The sequence below is a fragment of the Salvelinus fontinalis genome, unplaced genomic scaffold (genome assembly GCF_029448725.1).
Source record: "Salvelinus fontinalis isolate EN_2023a unplaced genomic scaffold, ASM2944872v1 scaffold_0037, whole genome shotgun sequence".
Taxonomy (NCBI): Eukaryota; Metazoa; Chordata; class Actinopteri; order Salmoniformes; family Salmonidae; genus Salvelinus; species Salvelinus fontinalis.
Genome location: NW_026600246.1, coordinates 711164 through 730269, shown reverse-complemented (window position 1 = coordinate 730269; position 19106 = coordinate 711164). Strand labels below are relative to the sequence as shown.

Genomic DNA, 19106 nt, shown 5'->3' with positions numbered 1-19106 from the left:
AGGTGGAGACAGATTTGGTCCAGAACAGTAGCTAGCCTTCCATCCAGGTGGAGACAGATTTGGACCAGAACAGTAGCTAGCCTTCCATCCAGGTGGAGACAGATTTGGTCCAGAACAGTAGCTAGCCTTCCATCCAGGTGGAGACAGATTTGACCCAGAACAGCCTTCCATCCAGGCGGAGACAGATTTGGTCCAGAACAGTAGCTAGCCTTCCATCCAGGTGGAGACAGACTTGGTCCAGAACAGTAGCTAGCTTTCCATCCAGGTGGAGACAGACTTGGTCCAGAACAGTAGCTAGCCTTCCATCCAGGTGGAGACAGATTTGGTCCAGAACAGCCTTCCATCCAGGTGGAGACAGATTTGACCCAGAACAGTAGCTAGCCTTCCATCCAGGTGGAGACAGATTTGGTCCAGAACAGTAGCTAGCCTTCCATCCAGGTGGAGACAGATTTGGTCCAGAACAGCCTTCCATCCAGGTGGAGACAGATTTGACCCAGAACAGTAGCTAGCCTTCCATCCAGGTGGAGACAGATTTGGCCCAGAACAGTAGCTAGCCTTCCATCCAGGTGGAGACAGATTTGGTCCAGAACAGTAGCTAGCCTTCCATCCAGGTGGAGACAGATTTGGTCCAGAACAGTAGCTAGCCTTCCATCCAGGTGGAGACAGATTTGGTCCAGAACAGTAGCTAGCCTTCCATCCAGGTGGAGACAGATTTGGTCCAGAACAGTAGCTAGCCTTCCATCCAGGTGGAGACAGATTTGACCCAGAACAGTAGCTAGCCTTCCATCCAGGTGGAGACAGATTTGACCCAGAACAGTAGCTAGTCTTCCATCCAGGTGGAGACAGATTTGGTCCAGAACAGTAGCTAGCCTTCCATCCAGGTGGAGACAGATTTGGTCCAGAACAGCCTTCCATCCAGGTGGAGACAGATTTGGTCCAGAACAGTAGCTAGCCTTCCATCCAGGTGGAGACAGATTTGGTCCAGAACAGTAGCTAGCCTTCCATCCAGGTGGAGACAGATTTGGTCCAGAACAGTAGCTAGCCTTCCATCCAGGTGGAGACAGATTTGGTCCAGAACAGTAGCTAGCCTTCCATCCAGGTGGAGACAGATTTGGTCCAGAACAGCCTTCCATCCAGGTGGAGACAGATTTGGTCCAGAACAGTAGCTAGCCTTCCATCCAGGTGGAGACAGATTTGGACCAGAACAGTAGCTAGCCTTCCATCCAGGTGGAGACAGATTTGGTCCAGAACAGCCTTCCATCCAGGTGGAGACAGATTTGGTCCAGAACAGTAGCTAGCCTTCCATCCAGGTGGAGACAGATTTGGTCCAGAACAGTAGCTAGCCTTCCATCCAGGTGGAGACAGATTTGGTCCAGAACAGTAGCTAGCCTTCCATCCAGGCGGAGACAGATTTGGTCCAGAACAGTAGCTAGCCTTCCATCCAGGTGGAGACAGATTTGGTCCAGAACAGTAGCTAGTCTTCCATCCAGGTGGAGACAGATTTGGTCCAGAACAGTAGCTAGTCTTCCATCCAGGTGGAGACAGATTTGGTCCAGAACAGTAGCTAGCCTTCCATCCAGGTGGAGACAGATTTGATCCAGAACAGTAGCTAGCCTTCCATCCAGGTGGAGACAGATTTGGTCCAGAACAGCCTTCCATCCAGGTGGAGACAGATTTGGTCCAGAACAGTAGCTAGCCTTCCATCCAGGTGGAGACAGATTTGGTCCAGAACAGTAGCTAGCCTTCCATCCAGGTGGAGACAGATTTGAACCAGAACAGTAGCTAGCCTTCCATCCAGGTGGAGACAGATTTGAACCAGAACTGCCTTCCATCCAGGTGGAGACAGATTTGACCCAGAACAGTAGCTAGCCTTCCATCCAGGTGGACAGATTTGGTCCAGAACAGTAGCTAGCCTTCCATCCAGGAGGAGACAGATTTGACCCAGAACAGTAGCTAGCCTTCCATCCAGGTGGAGACAGATTTGGTCCAGAACAGTAGCTAGCCTTCCATCCAGGTGGAGACAGATTTGGTCCAGAACAGTAGCTAACCTTCCATCCAGGTGGAGACAGATTTGGTCCAGAACAGCCTTCCATCCAGGTGGAGACAGATTTGGTCCAGAACAGTAGCTAGCCTTCCATCCAGGTGGAGACAGATTTGGTCCAGAACAGCCTTCCATCCAGGTGGAGACAGATTTGGTCCAGAACAGTAGCTAGCCTTCCATCCAGGTGGAGACAAATTTGGTCCAGAACAGTAGCTAGCCTTCCATCCAGGTGGAGACAGATTTGGTCCAGAACAGTAGCTAGCCTTCCATCCAGGTGGAGACAGATTTGGACCAGAACAGTAGCTAGCCTTCCATCCAGGTGGAGACAGATTTGGTCCAGAACAGTAGCTAGCCTTCCATCCAGGTGGAGACAGATTTGGCCCAGAACAGTAGCTAGCCTTCCATCCAGGTGGAGACAGATTTGGTCCAGAACAGTAGCTAGCCTTCCATCCAGGTGGAGACAGATTTGGTCCAGAACAGTAGCTAGCCTTCCATCCAGGTGGAGACAGATTTGGTCCAGAACAGTAGCTAGCCTTCCATCCAGGTGGAGACAGATTTGACCCAGAACAGCCTTCCATCCAGGTGGAGACAGATTTGACCCAGAACAGTAGCTAGCCTTCCATCCAGGTGGAGACAGATTTGGTCCAGAACAGTAGCTAGCCTTCCATCCAGGTGGAGACAGATTTGGTCCAGAACAGCCTTCCATCCAGGTGGAGACAGATTTGACCCAGAACAGTAGCTAGCCTTCCATCCAGGTGGAGACAGATTTGACCCAGAACAGCCTTCCATCCAGGTGGAGACAGATTTGACCCAGAACAGTAGCTAGCCTTCCATCCAGGTGGAGACAGATTTGGTCCAGAACAGCCTTCCATCCAGGTGGAGACAGATTTGGTCCAGAACAGTAGCTAGCCTTCCATCCAGGTGGAGACAGATTTGGTCCAGAACAGTAGCTAGCCTTCCATCCAGGTGGAGACAGATTTGGTCCAGAACAGCCTTCCATCCAGGTGGAGACAGATTTGGTCCAGAACAGTAGCTAGCCTTCCATCCAGGTGGAGACAGATTTGGACCAGAACAGTAGCTAGCCTTCCATCCAGGTGGAGACAGATTTGGTCCAGAACAGTAGCTAGCCTTCCATCCAGGTGGAGACAGATTTGGTCCAGAACAGTAGCTAGCCTTCCATCCAGGTGGAGACAGATTTGGTCCAGAACAGTAGCTAGCCTTCCATCCAGGTGGAGACAGATTTGGACCAGAACAGTAGCTAGCCTTCCATCCAGGTGGAGACAGATTTGGTCCAGAACAGTAGCTAGCCTTCCATCCAGGTGGAGACAGATTTGGTCCAGAACAGTAGCTAGCCTTCCATCCAGGTGGAGACAGATTTGGTCCAGAACAGTAGCTAGCCTTCCATCCAGGTGGAGACAGATTTGGTCCAGAACAGTAGCTAGCCTTCCATCCAGGTGGAGACAGATTTGATCCAGAACAGTAGCTAGTCTTCCATCCAGGTGGAGACAGATTTGGTCCAGAACAGTAGCTAGCCTTCCATCCAGGTGGAGACAGATATGACCCAGAACAGTAGCTAGCCTTCCATCCAGGTGGAGACAGATTTGGTCCAGAACAGTAGCTAGCCTAACATCCAGGTGGAGACAGATTTGGTCCAGAACAGTAGCTAGCCTTCCATCCAGGTGGAGACAGATTTGGTCCAGAACAGTAGCTAGCCTTCCATCCAGGTGGAGACAGATTTGGTCCAGAACAGCCTTCCATCCAGGTGGAGACAGATTTGGTCCAGAACAGCCTTCCATCCAGGTGGAGACAGATTTGGACCAGAACAGTAGCTAGCCTTCCATCCAGGTGGAGACAGATTTGACCCAGAACAGTAGCTAGCCTTCCATCCAGTTGGAGACAGATTTGACCCAGAACAGTAGCTAGCCTTCCATCCAGGTGGAGACAGATTTGGTCCAGAACAGTAGCTAGCCTTCCATCCAGGTGGAGACAGATTTGGTCCAGAACAGTAGCTAGTCTTCCATCCAGGTGGAGACAGATTTGGTCCAGAACAGTAGCTAGCCTTCCATCCAGGTGGAGACAGATTTGGTCCAGAACAGCCTTCCATCCAGGTGGAGACAGATTTGGTCCAGAACAGTAGCTAGCTTTCCATCCAGGTGGAGACAGATTTGACCCAGAACAGTAGCTAGCCTTCCATCCAGGTGGAGACAGATTTGACCCAGAACAGCCTCCATCCAGGTGGAGACAGATTTGGACCAGAACAGTAGCTAGCCTTCCATCCAGGTGGAGACAGATTTGGTCCAGAACAGCCTTCCATCCAGGTGGAGACAGATTTGGACCAGAACAGTAGCTAGCCTTCCATCCAGGCGGAGACAGATTTGGTCCAGAACAGTAGCTAGCCTTCCATCCAGGTGGAGACAGATTTGGTCCAGAACAGTAGCTAGCCTTCCATCCAGGTGGAGACAGATTTGGTCCAGAACAGTAGCTAGCCTTCCATCCAGGTGGAGACAGATTTGGTCCAGAACAGTAGCTAACCTTCCATCCAGGTGGAGACAGATTTGACCCAGAACAGTAGCTAGCTTTCCATCCAGGTGGAGACAGATTTGGTCCAGAACAGTAGCTAGCCTTCCATCCAGGTGGAGACAGATTTGGTCCAGAACAGTAGCTAGCCTTCCATCCAGGTGGAGACAGATTTGGTCCAGAACAGTAGCTAGGCTTCCATCCAGGTGGAGACAGATTTGACCCAGAACAGTAGCTAGCCTTCCATCCAGGTGGAGACAGATTTGGTCCAGAACAGTAGCTAGCCTTCCATCCAGGTGGAGACAGATTTGGTCCAGAACAGTAGCTAGCCTTCCATCCAGGCGGAGACAGATTTGGTCCAGAACAGCCTTCCATCCAGGTGGAGACAGATTTGGTCCAGAACAGTAGCTAGCCTTCCATCCAGGTGGAGACAGATTTGAACCAGAACAGCCTTCCATCCAGGTGGAGACAGATTTGGTCCAGAACAGTAGCTAGCCTTCCATCCAGGTGGAGACAGATTTGACCCAGAACAGCCTTCCATCCAGGTGGAGACAGATTTGGTCCAGAACAGTAGCTAGCCTTCCATCCAGGTGGAGACAGATTTGGTCGAGAACAGTAGCTAGCCTTCCATCCAGGTGGAGACAGATTTGACCCAGAACAGCCTTCCATCCAGGTGGAGACAGATTTGGTCCAGAACAGTAGCTAGCCTTCCATCCAGGTGGAGACAGATTTGGTCCAGAACAGTAGCTAGCCTTCCATCCAGGTGGAGACAGATTTGACCCAGAACAGCCTCCATCCAGGTGGAGACAGATTTGGACCAGAACAGTAGCTAGCCTTCCATCCAGGTGGAGACAGATTTGGTCCAGAACAGCCTTCCATCCAGGTGGAGACAGATTTGGACCAGAACAGTAGCTAGCCTTCCATCCAGGCGGAGACAGATTTGGTCCAGAACAGTAGCTAGCCTTCCATCCAGGTGGAGACAGATTTGGTCCAGAACAGTAGCTAGCCTTCCATCCAGGTGGAGACAGATTTGGTCCAGAACAGTAGCTAGCCTTCCATCCAGGTGGAGACAGATTTGGTCCAGAACAGTAGCTAACCTTCCATCCAGGTGGAGACAGATTTGACCCAGAACAGTAGCTAGCCTTCCATCCAGGTGGAGACAGATTTGGTCCAGAACAGTAGCTAGCCTTCCATCCAGGTGGAGACAGATTTGGTCCAGAACAGTAGCTAGCCTTCCATCCAGGTGGAGACAGATTTGGTCCAGAACAGTAGCTAGGCTTCCATCCAGGTGGAGACAGATTTGACCCAGAACAGTAGCTAGCCTTCCATCCAGGTGGAGACAGATTTGGTCCAGAACAGTAGCTAGCCTTCCATCCAGGTGGAGACAGATTTGGTCCAGAACAGTAGCTAGCCTTCCATCCAGGCGGAGACAGATTTGACCCAGAACAGCCTTCCATCCAGGTGGAGACAGATTTGGTCCAGAACAGTAGCTAGCCTTCCATCCAGGTGGAGACAGATTTGAACCAGAACAGCCTTCCATCCAGGTGGAGACAGATTTGGTCCAGAACAGTAGCTAGCCTTCCATCCAGGTGGAGACAGATTTGACCCAGAACAGCCTTCCATCCAGGTGGAGACAGATTTGGTCCAGAACAGTAGCTAGCCTTCCATCCAGGTGGAGACAGATTTGGTCGAGAACAGTAGCTAGCCTTCCATCCAGGTGGAGACAGATTTGACCCAGAACAGCCTTCCATCCAGGTGGAGACAGATTTGGTCCAGAACAGTAGCTAGCCTTCCATCCAGGTGGAGACAGATTTGGTCCAGAACAGTAGCTAGCCTTCCATCCAGGTGGAGACAGATTTGAACCAGAACAGCCTTCCATCCAGGTGGAGACAGATTTGGTCCAGAACAGTAGCTAGCCTTCCATCCAGGTGGAGACAGATTTGGACCAGAACAGTAGCTAGTCTTCCATCCAGGTGGAGACAGATTTGGTCCAGAACAGTAGCTAGCCTTCCATCCAGTTGGAGACAGATTTGGTCCAGAACAGTAGCTAGCCTTCCATCCAGGTGGAGACAGATTTGAACCAGAACAGTAGCTAGCCTTCCATCCAGGTGGAGACAGATTTGGCCCAGAACAGTAGCTAGCCTTCCATCCAGGTGGAGACAGATTTGGTCCAGAACAGTAGCTAGCCTTCCATCCAGGTGGAGACAGATTTGACCCAGAACAGCCTTCCATCCAGGTGGAGACAGATTTGGACCAGAACAGTAGCTAGCCTTCCATCCAGGTGGAGACAGATTTGGTCCAGAACAGTAGCTAGCCTTCCATCCAGGTGGAGACAGATTTGGTCCAGAACAGTAGCTAGCCTTCCATCCAGGTGGAGACAGATTTGGACCAGAACAGTAGCTAGCCTTCCATCCAGGTGGAGACAGATTTGGTCCAGAACAGTAGCTAGCCTTCCATCCAGGTGGAGACAGATTTGACCCAGAACAGCCTTCCATCCAGGCGGAGACAGATTTGGTCCAGAACAGTAGCTAGCCTTCCATCCAGGTGGAGACAGACTTGGTCCAGAACAGTAGCTAGCTTTCCATCCAGGTGGAGACAGACTTGGTCCAGAACAGTAGCTAGCCTTCCATCCAGGTGGAGACAGATTTGGTCCAGAACAGTAGCTAGCCTTCCATCCAGGTGGAGACAGATTTGGACCAGAACAGTAGCTAGCCTTCCATCCAGGTGGAGACAGATTTGGTCCAGAACAGTAGCTAGCCTTCCATCCAGGTGGAGACAGATTTGACCCAGAACAGCCTTCCATCCAGGCGGAGACAGATTTGGTCCAGAACAGTAGCTAGCCTTCCATCCAGGTGGAGACAGACTTGGTCCAGAACAGTAGCTAGCTTTCCATCCAGGTGGAGACAGACTTGGTCCAGAACAGTAGCTAGCCTTCCATCCAGGTGGAGACAGATTTGGTCCAGAACAGCCTTCCATCCAGGTGGAGACAGATTTGACCCAGAACAGTAGCTAGCCTTCCATCCAGGTGGAGACAGATTTGGTCCAGAACAGTAGCTAGCCTTCCATCCAGGTGGAGACAGATTTGGTCCAGAACAGCCTTCCATCCAGGTGGAGACAGATTTGACCCAGAACAGTAGCTAGCCTTCCATCCAGGTGGAGACAGATTTGGCCCAGAACAGTAGCTAGCCTTCCATCCAGGTGGAGACAGATTTGGTCCAGAACAGTAGCTAGCCTTCCATCCAGGTGGAGACAGATTTGGTCCAGAACAGTAGCTAGCCTTCCATCCAGGTGGAGACAGATTTGGTCCAGAACAGTAGCTAGCCTTCCATCCAGGTGGAGACAGATTTGGTCCAGAACAGTAGCTAGCCTTCCATCCAGGTGGAGACAGATTTGACCCAGAACAGTAGCTAGCCTTCCATCCAGGTGGAGACAGATTTGACCCAGAACAGTAGCTAGTCTTCCATCCAGGTGGAGACAGATTTGGTCCAGAACAGTAGCTAGCCTTCCATCCAGGTGGAGACAGATTTGGTCCAGAACAGCCTTCCATCCAGGTGGAGACAGATTTGGTCCAGAACAGTAGCTAGCCTTCCATCCAGGTGGAGACAGATTTGGTCCAGAACAGTAGCTAGCCTTCCATCCAGGTGGAGACAGATTTGGTCCAGAACAGTAGCTAGCCTTCCATCCAGGTGGAGACAGATTTGGTCCAGAACAGCCTTCCATCCAGGTGGAGACAGATTTGGTCCAGAACAGTAGCTAGCCTTCCATCCAGGTGGAGACAGATTTGGACCAGAACAGTAGCTAGCCTTCCATCCAGGTGGAGACAGATTTGGTCCAGAACAGCCTTCCATCCAGGTGGAGACAGATTTGGTCCAGAACAGTAGCTAGCCTTCCATCCAGGTGGAGACAGATTTGGTCCAGAACAGTAGCTAGTCTTCCATCCAGGTGGAGACAGATTTGGTCCAGAACAGTAGCTAGCCTTCCATCCAGGTGGAGACAGATTTGGTCCAGAACAGTAGCTAGCCTTCCATCCAGGTGGAGACAGATTTGGTCCAGAACAGTAGCTAGCCTTCCATCCAGGCGGAGACAGATTTGGTCCAGAACAGTAGCTAGCCTTCCATCCAGGTGGAGACAGATTTGGTCCAGAACAGTAGCTAGTCTTCCATCCAGGTGGAGACAGATTTGGTCCAGAACAGTAGCTAGTCTTCCATCCAGGTGGAGACAGATTTGGTCCAGAACAGTAGCTAGCCTTCCATCCAGGTGGAGACAGATTTGATCCAGAACAGTAGCTAGCCTTCCATCCAGGTGGAGACAGATTTGGTCCAGAACAGCCTTCCATCCAGGTGGAGACAGATTTGGTCCAGAACAGCCTTCCATCCAGGTGGAGACAGATTTGACCCAGAACAGTAGCTAGCCTTCCATCCAGGTGGAGACAGATTTGGACCAGAACAGTAGCTAGTCTTCCATCGTAGTAGACTGGAGTGATCACTACCAAATACAACAAGATTAGTTGGAAACCTGGTTAGTAGTAGACTGGAGTGATCACTACCAAATACAACAAGATTAGATGGAAACCTGGTTAGTAGTAGACTGGAGTGATCACTACCAAATACAACAAGATTAGATGGAAACCTGGTTAGTAGTAGACTGGAGTGATCACTACCAAATACAACAAGATTAGATGGAAACCTGGTTAGTAGTAGACTGGAGTGATCACTACCAAATACAGCAAGATTAGATGGAAACCTGGTTAGTAGTAGACTGGAGTGATCACTACCAAATACAACAAGATTAGATGGAAACCTGGTTAGTAGTAGACTGGAGTGATCACTACCAAATACAACAAGATTAGATGGAAACCTGGTTAGTAGTAGACTGGAGTGATCACTACCAAATACAACAAGATTAGATGGAAACCTGGTTAGTAGTAGACTGGAGTGATCACTACCAAATACAACAAGATTAGATGGAAACCTGGTTAGTAGTAGACTGGAGTGATCACTACCAAATACAGCAAGATTAGATGGAAACCTGGTTAGTAGTAGACTGGAGTGATCACTACCAAATACAACAAGATTAGATGGAAACCTGGTTAGTAGTAGACTGGAGTGATCACTACCAAATACAACAAGATTAGATGGAAACCTGGTTAGTAGTAGACTGGAGTGATCACTACCAAATACAACAAGATTAGATGGAAACCTGGTTAGTAGTAGACTGGAGTGATCACTACCAAATACAACAAGATTAGATGGAAACCTGGTTAGTAGTAGACTGGAGTGATCACTACCAAATACAACAAGATTAGATGGAAACCTGGTTAGTAGTAGACTGGAGTGATCACTACCAAATACAACAAGATTAGATGGAAACCTGGTTAGTAGTAGACTGGAGTGATCACTACCAAATACAACAAGATTGGATGGAAACCTGGTTAATGGCAGACTGGAGTGTCTGGGGGTTCTGCTGCTATGATGGTCTGTCTGGAGGTTCTGCTGCTATGATGGTCTGTCTGGGGGTTCTGCTGCTATGATGGTCTGTCTGGAGGTTCTGCTGCTATGATGGTCTGTCTGGAGGTTCTGCTGCTATGATGGTCTGTCTGGAGGTTCTGCTGCTATGATGGTCTGTCTGGAGGTTCTGCTGCTATGATGGTCTGTCTGGAGGTTCTGCTGCTATGATGGTCTGTCTGGAGGTTCTGCTGCTATGATGGTCTGTCTCACTGTCTGGAGGTTCTGCTGCTATGATGGTCTGTCTGGAGGTTCTGCTGCTATGATGGTCTGTCTGGAGGTTCTGCTGCTATGATGGTCTGTCTGGAGGTTCTGCTGCTATGATGGTCTGTCTGGAGGTTCTGCTGCTATGATGGTCTGTCTGGAGGTTCTGCTGCTATGATGGTCTGTCTCACTGTCTGGAGGTTCTGCTGCTATGATGGTCTGTCTGGAGGTTCTGCTGCTATGATGGTCTGTCTGGAGGTTCTGCTGCTATGATGGTCTGTCTGGAGGTTCTGCTGCTATGATGGTCTGTCTCACTGTCTGGAGGTTCTGCTGCTATGATGGTCTGTCTGGAGGTTCTGCTGCTATGATGGTCTGTCTGGAGGTTCTGCTGCTATGATGGTCTGTCTGGAGGTTCTGCTGCTATGATGGTCTGTCTGGAGGTTCTGCTGCTATGATGGTCTGTCTGGAGGTTCTGCTGCTATGATGGTCTGTCTGGAGGTTCTGCTGCTATGATGGTCTGTCTGGAGGTTCTGCTGCTATGATGGTCTGTCTGGAGGTTCTGCTGCTATGATGGTCTGTCTGGAGGTTCTGCTGCTATGATGGTCTGTCTGGAGGTTCTGCTGCTATGATGGTCTGTCTGGAGGTTCTGCTGCTATGATGGTCTGTCTGGAGGTTCTGCTGCTATGATGGTCTGTCTGGAGGTTCTGCTGCTATGATGGTCTGTCTGGAGGTTCTGCTGCTATGATGGTCTGTCTGGAGGTTCTGCTGCTATGATGGTCTGTCTGGAGGTTCTGCTGCTATGATGGTCTGTCTGGAGGTTCTGCTGCTATGATGGTCTGTCTGGAGGTTCTGCTGCTATGATGGTCTGTCTCACTGTCTGGAGGTTCTGCTGCTATGATGGTCTGTCTGGAGGTTCTGCTGCTATGATGGTCTGTATCACTGTCTGGAGGTTCTGCTGCTATGATGGTCTGTCTGGAGGTTCTGCTGCTATGATGGTCTGTCTGGAGGTTCTGCTGCTATGATGGTCTGTCTGGAGGTTCTGCTGCTATGATAGTCTGTCTGGAGGTTCTGCTGCTATGATGGTCTGTCTGGAGGTTCTGCTGCTATGATGGTCTGTCTGAAGGTTCTGCTGCTATGATGGTCTGTCTGGAGGTTCTACTGCTATGATGGTCTGTCTGGAGGTTCTGCTGCTATGATGGTCTGTCTGGAGGTTCTGCTGCTATGATGGTCTGTCTGGAGGTTCTGCTGCTATGATGGTCTGTCTGGAGGTTCTGCTGCTATGATGGTCTGTCTGGAGGTTCTGCTGCTATGATGGTCTGTCTGGAGGTTCTGCTGCTATGATGGTCTGTCTGGAGGTTCTGCTGCTATGATGGTCTGTCTGGAGGTTCTGCTGCTATGATGGTCTGTCTGAAGGTTCTGCTGCTATGATGGTCTGTCTGGAGGTTCTGCTGCTATGATGGTCTGTCTGGAGGTTCTGCTGCTATGATGGTCTGTCTGGAGGTTCTGCTGCTATGATGGTCTGTCTGGAGGTTCTGCTGCTATGATGGTCTGTCTGTCTGGAGGTTCTGCTGCTATGATGGTCTGTCTCACTGTCTGGAGGTTCTGCTGCTATGATGGTCTGTCTGGAGGTTCTGCTGCTATGATGGTCTGTCTGGAGGTTCTGCTGCTATGATGGTCTGTCTGGAGGTTCTGCTGCTATGATGGTCTGTCTGGAGGTTCTGCTGCTATGATGGTCTGTCTGGAGGTTCTGCTGCTATGATGGTCTGTCTCACATTCTGAATGTTTGTAATCTAAACCCAACCCTCATGTACGTCCTAAATTACAAAAATGTCCCAAAAGTCAGGTTTGAGACCGGACATTGAGACCGGACATTGAGAACGGACATTGACACCGGACATTGAGAACGGACATTGACACCGGACATTGAGAACGGACATTGACACCGGACATTAACACCGGACACTGAGAACGGACATTGACACCGGACATTGACACCGGACACTGAGAACGGACATTGACACCGGACACTGAGAACGGACATTGACACCGGACATTGACACCGGACACTGAGAACGGACATTGACACCGGACACTGAGAACGGACATTGACACCGGACACTGAGAACGGACATTGACACCGGACATTGACACCGGACACTGAGAACGGACATTGACACCGGGCATTGACACCGGACACTGAGAACGGACATTGACACCGGACACTGAGAACGGACATTGACACCGGGCATTGACACCGGGCATTGACACCGGGCATTGACACCGGGCATTGACACCGGGCATTGACACCGGGCATTGACACCGGACATTGAGAACGGACATTGAGAACGGACATTGAGACCGGACATTGAGACCGGACATTGAGAACGGACATTGAGAACGGACATTGAGAACGGACATTGAGACCGGACATTGAGACCGGACATTGAGACCGGACATTGAGACCGGACATTGAGAACGGACATTGAGAACGGACATTGAGAACGGACATTGAGAACGGACATTGAGAACGGACATTGAGAACGGACATTGAGAACGGACATTGACACCGGACATTGACACCGGACATTGACACCGGACATTGACACCCGGACATTGAGAACAGACATTGAGAACGGACATTGAGAACGGACATTGAGAACGGACATTGACACCGGACATTGACACCGGACATTGACACCCGGACATTGAGAACGGACATTGAGAACGGACATTGAGAACGGACATTGAGAACGGACATTGAGAACGGACATACCTGCAGAACACTGAGATGAAGCTCAGAGAAGAGAGGCCCTGCCTCCAGCTCAGTCTCTGTCGTCCCATTGGCCAAGCCCTGCTTCCCGTCTCTTCTGTAAGCCAATGGGGCTTTGACACACCAGCGCACCAGCCCAGCAAGAGGTGTGAGGTCCAGGGAGCCGATTGGCTGGCTGGAGGAGGGGGGCGTGTTCAGCAGAGTGATGAGGACCAATCGAGGTTGGTCTTGGATCCAGGACACCACCATCTGTAACAGCTGTACAGGAGGAGTCAACTCCTCTATACACACCAAGAGGTATTTAGAGATGTTTACCTGACATAGTAACAGCTCTACAGGAGGAGTCAACTCCTCTATACACACCAAGAGGTATTTAGAGATGTTTACCTGACATAGTAACAGCTCTACAGGAGGAGTCAACTCCTCTATACACACCAAGAGGTATTTAGAGATGTTTACCTGACATACTACAGGAGGAGTCAACTCCTCTATACACACCAAGAGGTATTTAGAGATGTTTACCTGACATAGTAACAGCTGTACAGGAGGAGTCAACTCCTCTATACACACCAAGAGGTATTTAGAGATGTTTACCTGACATAGTAACAGCTGTACAGGGGGAGTCAACTCCTCTATACACACCAAGAGGTATTTAGAGCTGTTTACCTGACATAGTAACAGCTCTACAGGAGGAGTCAACTCCTCTATACACACCAAGAGGTATTTAGAGATGTTTACCTGACAGAGTAACAGCTGTACAGGGGGAGTCAACTCCTCTATACACACCAAGAGGTATTTAGAGATGTTTACCTGACATAGTAACAGCTCTACAGGAGGAGTCAACTCCTCTATACACACCAAGAGGTATTTAGAGATGTTTACCTGACATAGTAACAGCTCTACAGGAGGAGTCAACTCCTCTATACACACCAAACACACACCAAGAGGTATTTAGAGATGTTTACCTGACATAGTAACAGCTGTACAGGAGGAGTCAACTCCTCTATACACACCAAGAGGTATTTAGAGATGTTTACCTGACATAGTAACAGCTCTACAGGAGGAGTCAACTCCTCTATACACACCAAGAGGTATTTAGAGATGTTTACCTGACATAGTAACAGCTCTATAGGAGGAGTCAACTCCTCTATACACACCAAGAGGTATTTAGAGATGTTTACCTGACATAGTAACAGCTCTACAGGAGGAGTCAACTCCTCTATACACACCAAGAGGTATTTAGAGATGTTTACCTGACATAGTAACAGCTGTACAGGGGGAGTCAACTCCTCTATACACACCAAGAGGTATTTAGAGATGTTTACCTGACATAGTAACAGCTCTACAGGAGGAGTCAACTCCTCTATACACACCAAGTGGTATTTAGAGATGTTTACCTGACATAGTAACAGCTCTACAGGAGGAGTCAACTCCTCTATACACACCAAGAGGTATTTAGAGATGTTTACCTGACATAGTAACAGCTGTACAGGGGGAGTCAACTCCTCTATACACACCAAGAGGTATTTAGAGATGTTTACCTGACATAGTAACAGCTGTACAGGGGGAGTCAACTCCTCTATACACACCAAGAGGTATTTAGAGATGTTTACCTGACATAGTAGAGATGTTTACCTGACATAGTAACAGCTGTACAGGAGGAGTCAACTCCTCTATACACACCAAGAGGTATTTAGAGATGTTTACCTGACATAGTAACAGCTCTACAGGAGGAGTCAACTCCTCTATACACACCAAGTGGTATTTAGAGATGTTTACCTGACATAGTAACGGCTCTACAGGAGGAGTCAACTCCTCTATACACACCAAGAGGTATTTAGAGATGTTTACCTGACATAGTAACAGCTGTACAGGGGGAGTCAACTCCTCTATACACACCAAGAGGTATTTAGAGATGTTTACCTGACATAGTAACAGCTGTACAGGGGGAGTCAACTCCTCTATACACACCAAGAGGTATTTAGAGATGTTTACCTGACATAGTAGAGATGTTTACCTGACATAGTAACAGCTGTACATGGGGAGTCAACTCCTCTATACACACCAAGAGGTATTTAGAGATGTTTACCTGACATAGTAGAGATGTTTACCTGACATAGTAACAGCTGTACAGGAGGAGTCAACTCCTCTATACACACCAAGAGGTATTTAGAGATGTTGACCTGACATAGTAACAGCTCTAAAGGAGGAGTCAACTCCTCTATACACACCAAGAGGTATTTAGAGATGTTTACCTGACATAGTAACAGCTCTACAGGAGGAGTCAACTCCTCTATACACACCAAGAGGTATTTAGAGATGTTTACCTGACATAGTAACAGCTCTACAGGAGGAGTCAACTCCTCTATACACACCAAGAGGTATTTAGAGATGTTTACCTGACATAGTAACAGCTCTACAGGAGGAGTCAACTCCTCTATACACACCAAGAGGTATTTAGAGATGTTTACCTGACATAGTAACAGCTGTACAGGGGGAGTCAACTCCTCTATACACACCAAGAGGTATTTAGAGATGTTTACCTGACATAGTAACAGCTCTACAGGAGGAGTCAACTCCTCTATACACACCAAGAGGTATTTAGAGATGTTTACCTGACATAGTAACAGCTGTACAGGAGGAGTCAACTCCTCTATACACACCAAGAGGTATTTAGAGATGTTTACCTGACATAGTAACAGCTCTACAGGAGGAGTCAACTCCTCTATACACACCAAGAGGTATTTAGAGATGTTTACCTGACATAGTAACAGCTGTACAGGAGGAGTCAACTCCTCTATACACACCAAGAGGTATTTAGAGATGTTTACCTGACATAGTAACAGCTCTACAGGAGGAGTCAACTCCTCTATACACACCAAGAGGTATTTAGAGATGTTTACCTGACATAGTAACAGCTCTACAGGAGGAGCCAACTCCTCTATACACACCAAACACACACCAAGAGGTATTTAGAGATGTTTACCTGACATAGAAACAGCTGTACAGGAGGAGTCAACTCCTCTATACACACCAAGAGGTATTTAGAGATGTTTACCTGACATAGTAACAGCTCTACAGGGGGAGTCAACTCCTCTATACACACCAAGAGGTATTTAGAGATGTTTACCTGACATAGTAACAGCTCTACAGGAGGAGTCAACTCCTCTATACACACCAAGAGGTATTTAGAGATGTTTACCTGACATAGTAACAGCTCTACAGGAGGAGTCAACTCCTCTATACACACCAAGAGGTATTTAGAGATGTTTACCTGACATAGTAACAGCTGTACAGGAGGAGTCAACTCCTCTATACACACCAAGAGGTATTTAGAGATGTTTACCTGACATAGTAACAGCTGTACAGGGGGAGTCAACTCCTCTATACACACCAAGAGGTATTTAGAGATGTTTACCTGACATAGTAACAGCTCTATAGGAGGAGTCAACTCCTCTATACACACCAAGAGGTATTTAGAGATGTTTACCTGACATAGTAACAGCTGTACAGGAGGAGTCAACTCCTCTATACACACCAAAAGGTATTTAGAGATGTTTACCTGACATAGTAACAGCTCTACAGGAGGAGTCAACTCCTCTATACACACCAAGAGGTATTTAGAGATGTTTACCTGACATAGTAACAGCTCTACAGGAGGAGGAGTCAACTCCTCTATACACACCAAGAGGTATTTAGAGATGTTTACCTGACATAGTAACAGCTCTACAGGAGGAGTCAACTCCTCTATACACACCAAGAGGTATTTAGAGATGTTTACCTGACATAGTAACAGCTGTACAGGGGGAGTCAACTCCTCTATACACACCAAGAGGTATTTAGAGATGTTTACCTGACATAGTAACAGCTCTACAGGAGGAGTCAACTCCTCTATACACACCAAGAGGTATTTAGAGATGTTTACCTGACATAGTAACAGCTGTACAGGGGGAGTCAACTCCTCTATACACACCAAACACACACCAAGAGGTATTTAGAGATGTTTACCTGACATAGAAACAGCTGTACAGGAGGAGTCAACTCCTCTATACACACCAAGAGGTATTTAGAGATGTTTACCTGACATAGTAACAGCTCTACAGGGGGAGTCAACTCCTCTATACACACCAAGAGGTATTTAGAGATGTTTACCTGACATAGTAACAGCTGTACAGGAGGAGTCAACTCCTCTATACACACCAAGAGGTATTTAGAGATGTTTACCTGACATAGTAACAGCTCTACAGGAGGAGTCAACTCCTCTATACACACCAAGAGGTATTTAGAGATGTTTACCTGACATAGTAACAGCTGTACAGGAGGAGTCAACTCCTCTATACACACCAAGAGGTATTTAGAGATGTTTACCTGACATAGTAACAGCTCTACAGGAGGAGTCAACTCCTCTATACACACCAAGAGGTATTTAGAGATGTTTACCTGACATAGTAACAGCTCTACAGGAGGAGTCAACTCCTCTATACACACCAAGAGGTATTTAGAGATGTTTACCTGACATAGTAACAGCTCTACAGGAGGAGTCAACTCCTCTATACACACCAAGAGGTATTTAGAGATGTTTACCTGACATAGTAACAGCTCTACAGGGGGAGTCAACTCCTCTATACACACCAAGAGGTATTTAGAGATGTTTACCTGACATAGAAACAGCTGTACAGGAGGAGTCAACTCCTCTATACACACCAAGAGGTATTTAGAGATGTTTACCTGACATAGTAACAGCTCTACAGGGGGAGTCAACTCCTCTATACACACCAAGAGGTATTTAGAGATGTTTACCTGACATAGTAACAGCTCTACAGGAGGAGTCAACTCCTCTATACACACCAAGAGGTATTTAGAGATGTTTACCTGACATAGTAACAGCTCTACAGGGGGAGTCAACTCCTCTATACACACCAAGAGGTATTTAGAGATGTTTACCTGACATAGTAACAGCTCTACAGGAGGAGTCAACTCCTCTATACACACCAAAAGGTATTTAGAGATGTTTACCTGACATAGTAACAGCTCTACAGGAGGAGTCAACTCCTCTATACACACCAAGAGGTATTTAGAGATGTTTACCTGACATAGTAACAGCTCTACAGGAGGAGTCAACTCCTCTATACACACCAAGAGGTATTTAGAGATGTTTACCTGACATAGTAACAGCTCTACAGGAGGAGCCAACTCCTCTATACACACCAAACACACACCAAGAGGTATTTAGAGATGTTTACCTGACATAGTAACAGCTCTACAGGAGGAGTCAACTCCTCTATACACACCAAGAGGTATTTAGAGATGTTTACCTGACATAGTAACAGCTCTACAGGAGGAGTCAACTCCTCTATACACACCAAGAGGTATTTAGAGATGTTTACCTGACATAGTAACAGCTGTACAGGAGGAGTCAACTCCTCTATACACACCAAGAGGTATTTAGAGATGTTTACCTTTATTTATTTATTTATTTCACCTTTATTTAACCAGGTAGGCAAATTGAGAACACGTTCTCATTTACAATTGCGACCTGGCCAAGATAAAGCAAAGCAGTTCGACACATACAACACATAGTTACACACGGAGTAGAACAAACATACAGTCAATAATACAGTGAAAAATAAGTCTATATACAATGTGAGCAAGTGAGGTGAGATAAGGGAGGTGAAGGAAAACAAAATATATATATAAATAAAAATATAAAAAGGCCATGGTGGCGAAGTAACAGCAGTGTGTGTACCTGTAGAGAGGTCATACAGGGTGGTAACAGCAGTGATGAACTGGCAGCAGAACGGAGGACAGGAACAACTGAGGTTGATGAGGGTTGGAACCATTGAACCAGGAAGTAGTGAACAATAGTCATCCACTAGCACTCTGGCTAGTCTTCTACAGTAGACAGGATGGGTCCGCTGGAACACACAATATCAATTCATTACTGGGTAACAATTAAGTACCTCAATGTGATTGTTTTACATTAAAATGGTCAAAAAGAAATAAAAATAGCTTCTTAGCAAAGAGCAACTTCTCATGCTAGAATTTAGCGAGGACTGTCTGGGAGTGGTCT

At 47.8% G+C, this 19106-nt stretch overlaps 1 protein-coding gene and 1 long non-coding RNA gene across 5 annotated transcripts in view; one reads left to right on the top strand and one right to left on the bottom strand.

Moving 5' to 3' along the window:
* LOC129842406 (integrator complex subunit 15-like) overlaps nt 1-19106 on the bottom strand; it is a 179220-nt gene that overhangs the window by 17067 nt on the left and 143047 nt on the right. For all 4 annotated transcript variants that reach the window (XM_055910949.1, XM_055910948.1, XM_055910950.1 and 1 more), the window contains 2 exons: nt 18783-18951; nt 13040-13317 (listed from right to left, as the gene is read on the bottom strand). In XM_055910949.1, coding sequence (XP_055766924.1) covers nt 13040-13317; nt 18783-18951 — 447 coding nt within the window. The remainder of the gene's footprint in view (nt 1-13039; nt 13318-18782; nt 18952-19106) is intronic.
* LOC129842409 (uncharacterized) lies at nt 2520-2942 on the top strand. The gene is made up of 2 exons (XR_008757584.1): nt 2520-2585; nt 2624-2942. It is a non-coding gene; the product is annotated as an uncharacterized LOC129842409 (long non-coding RNA).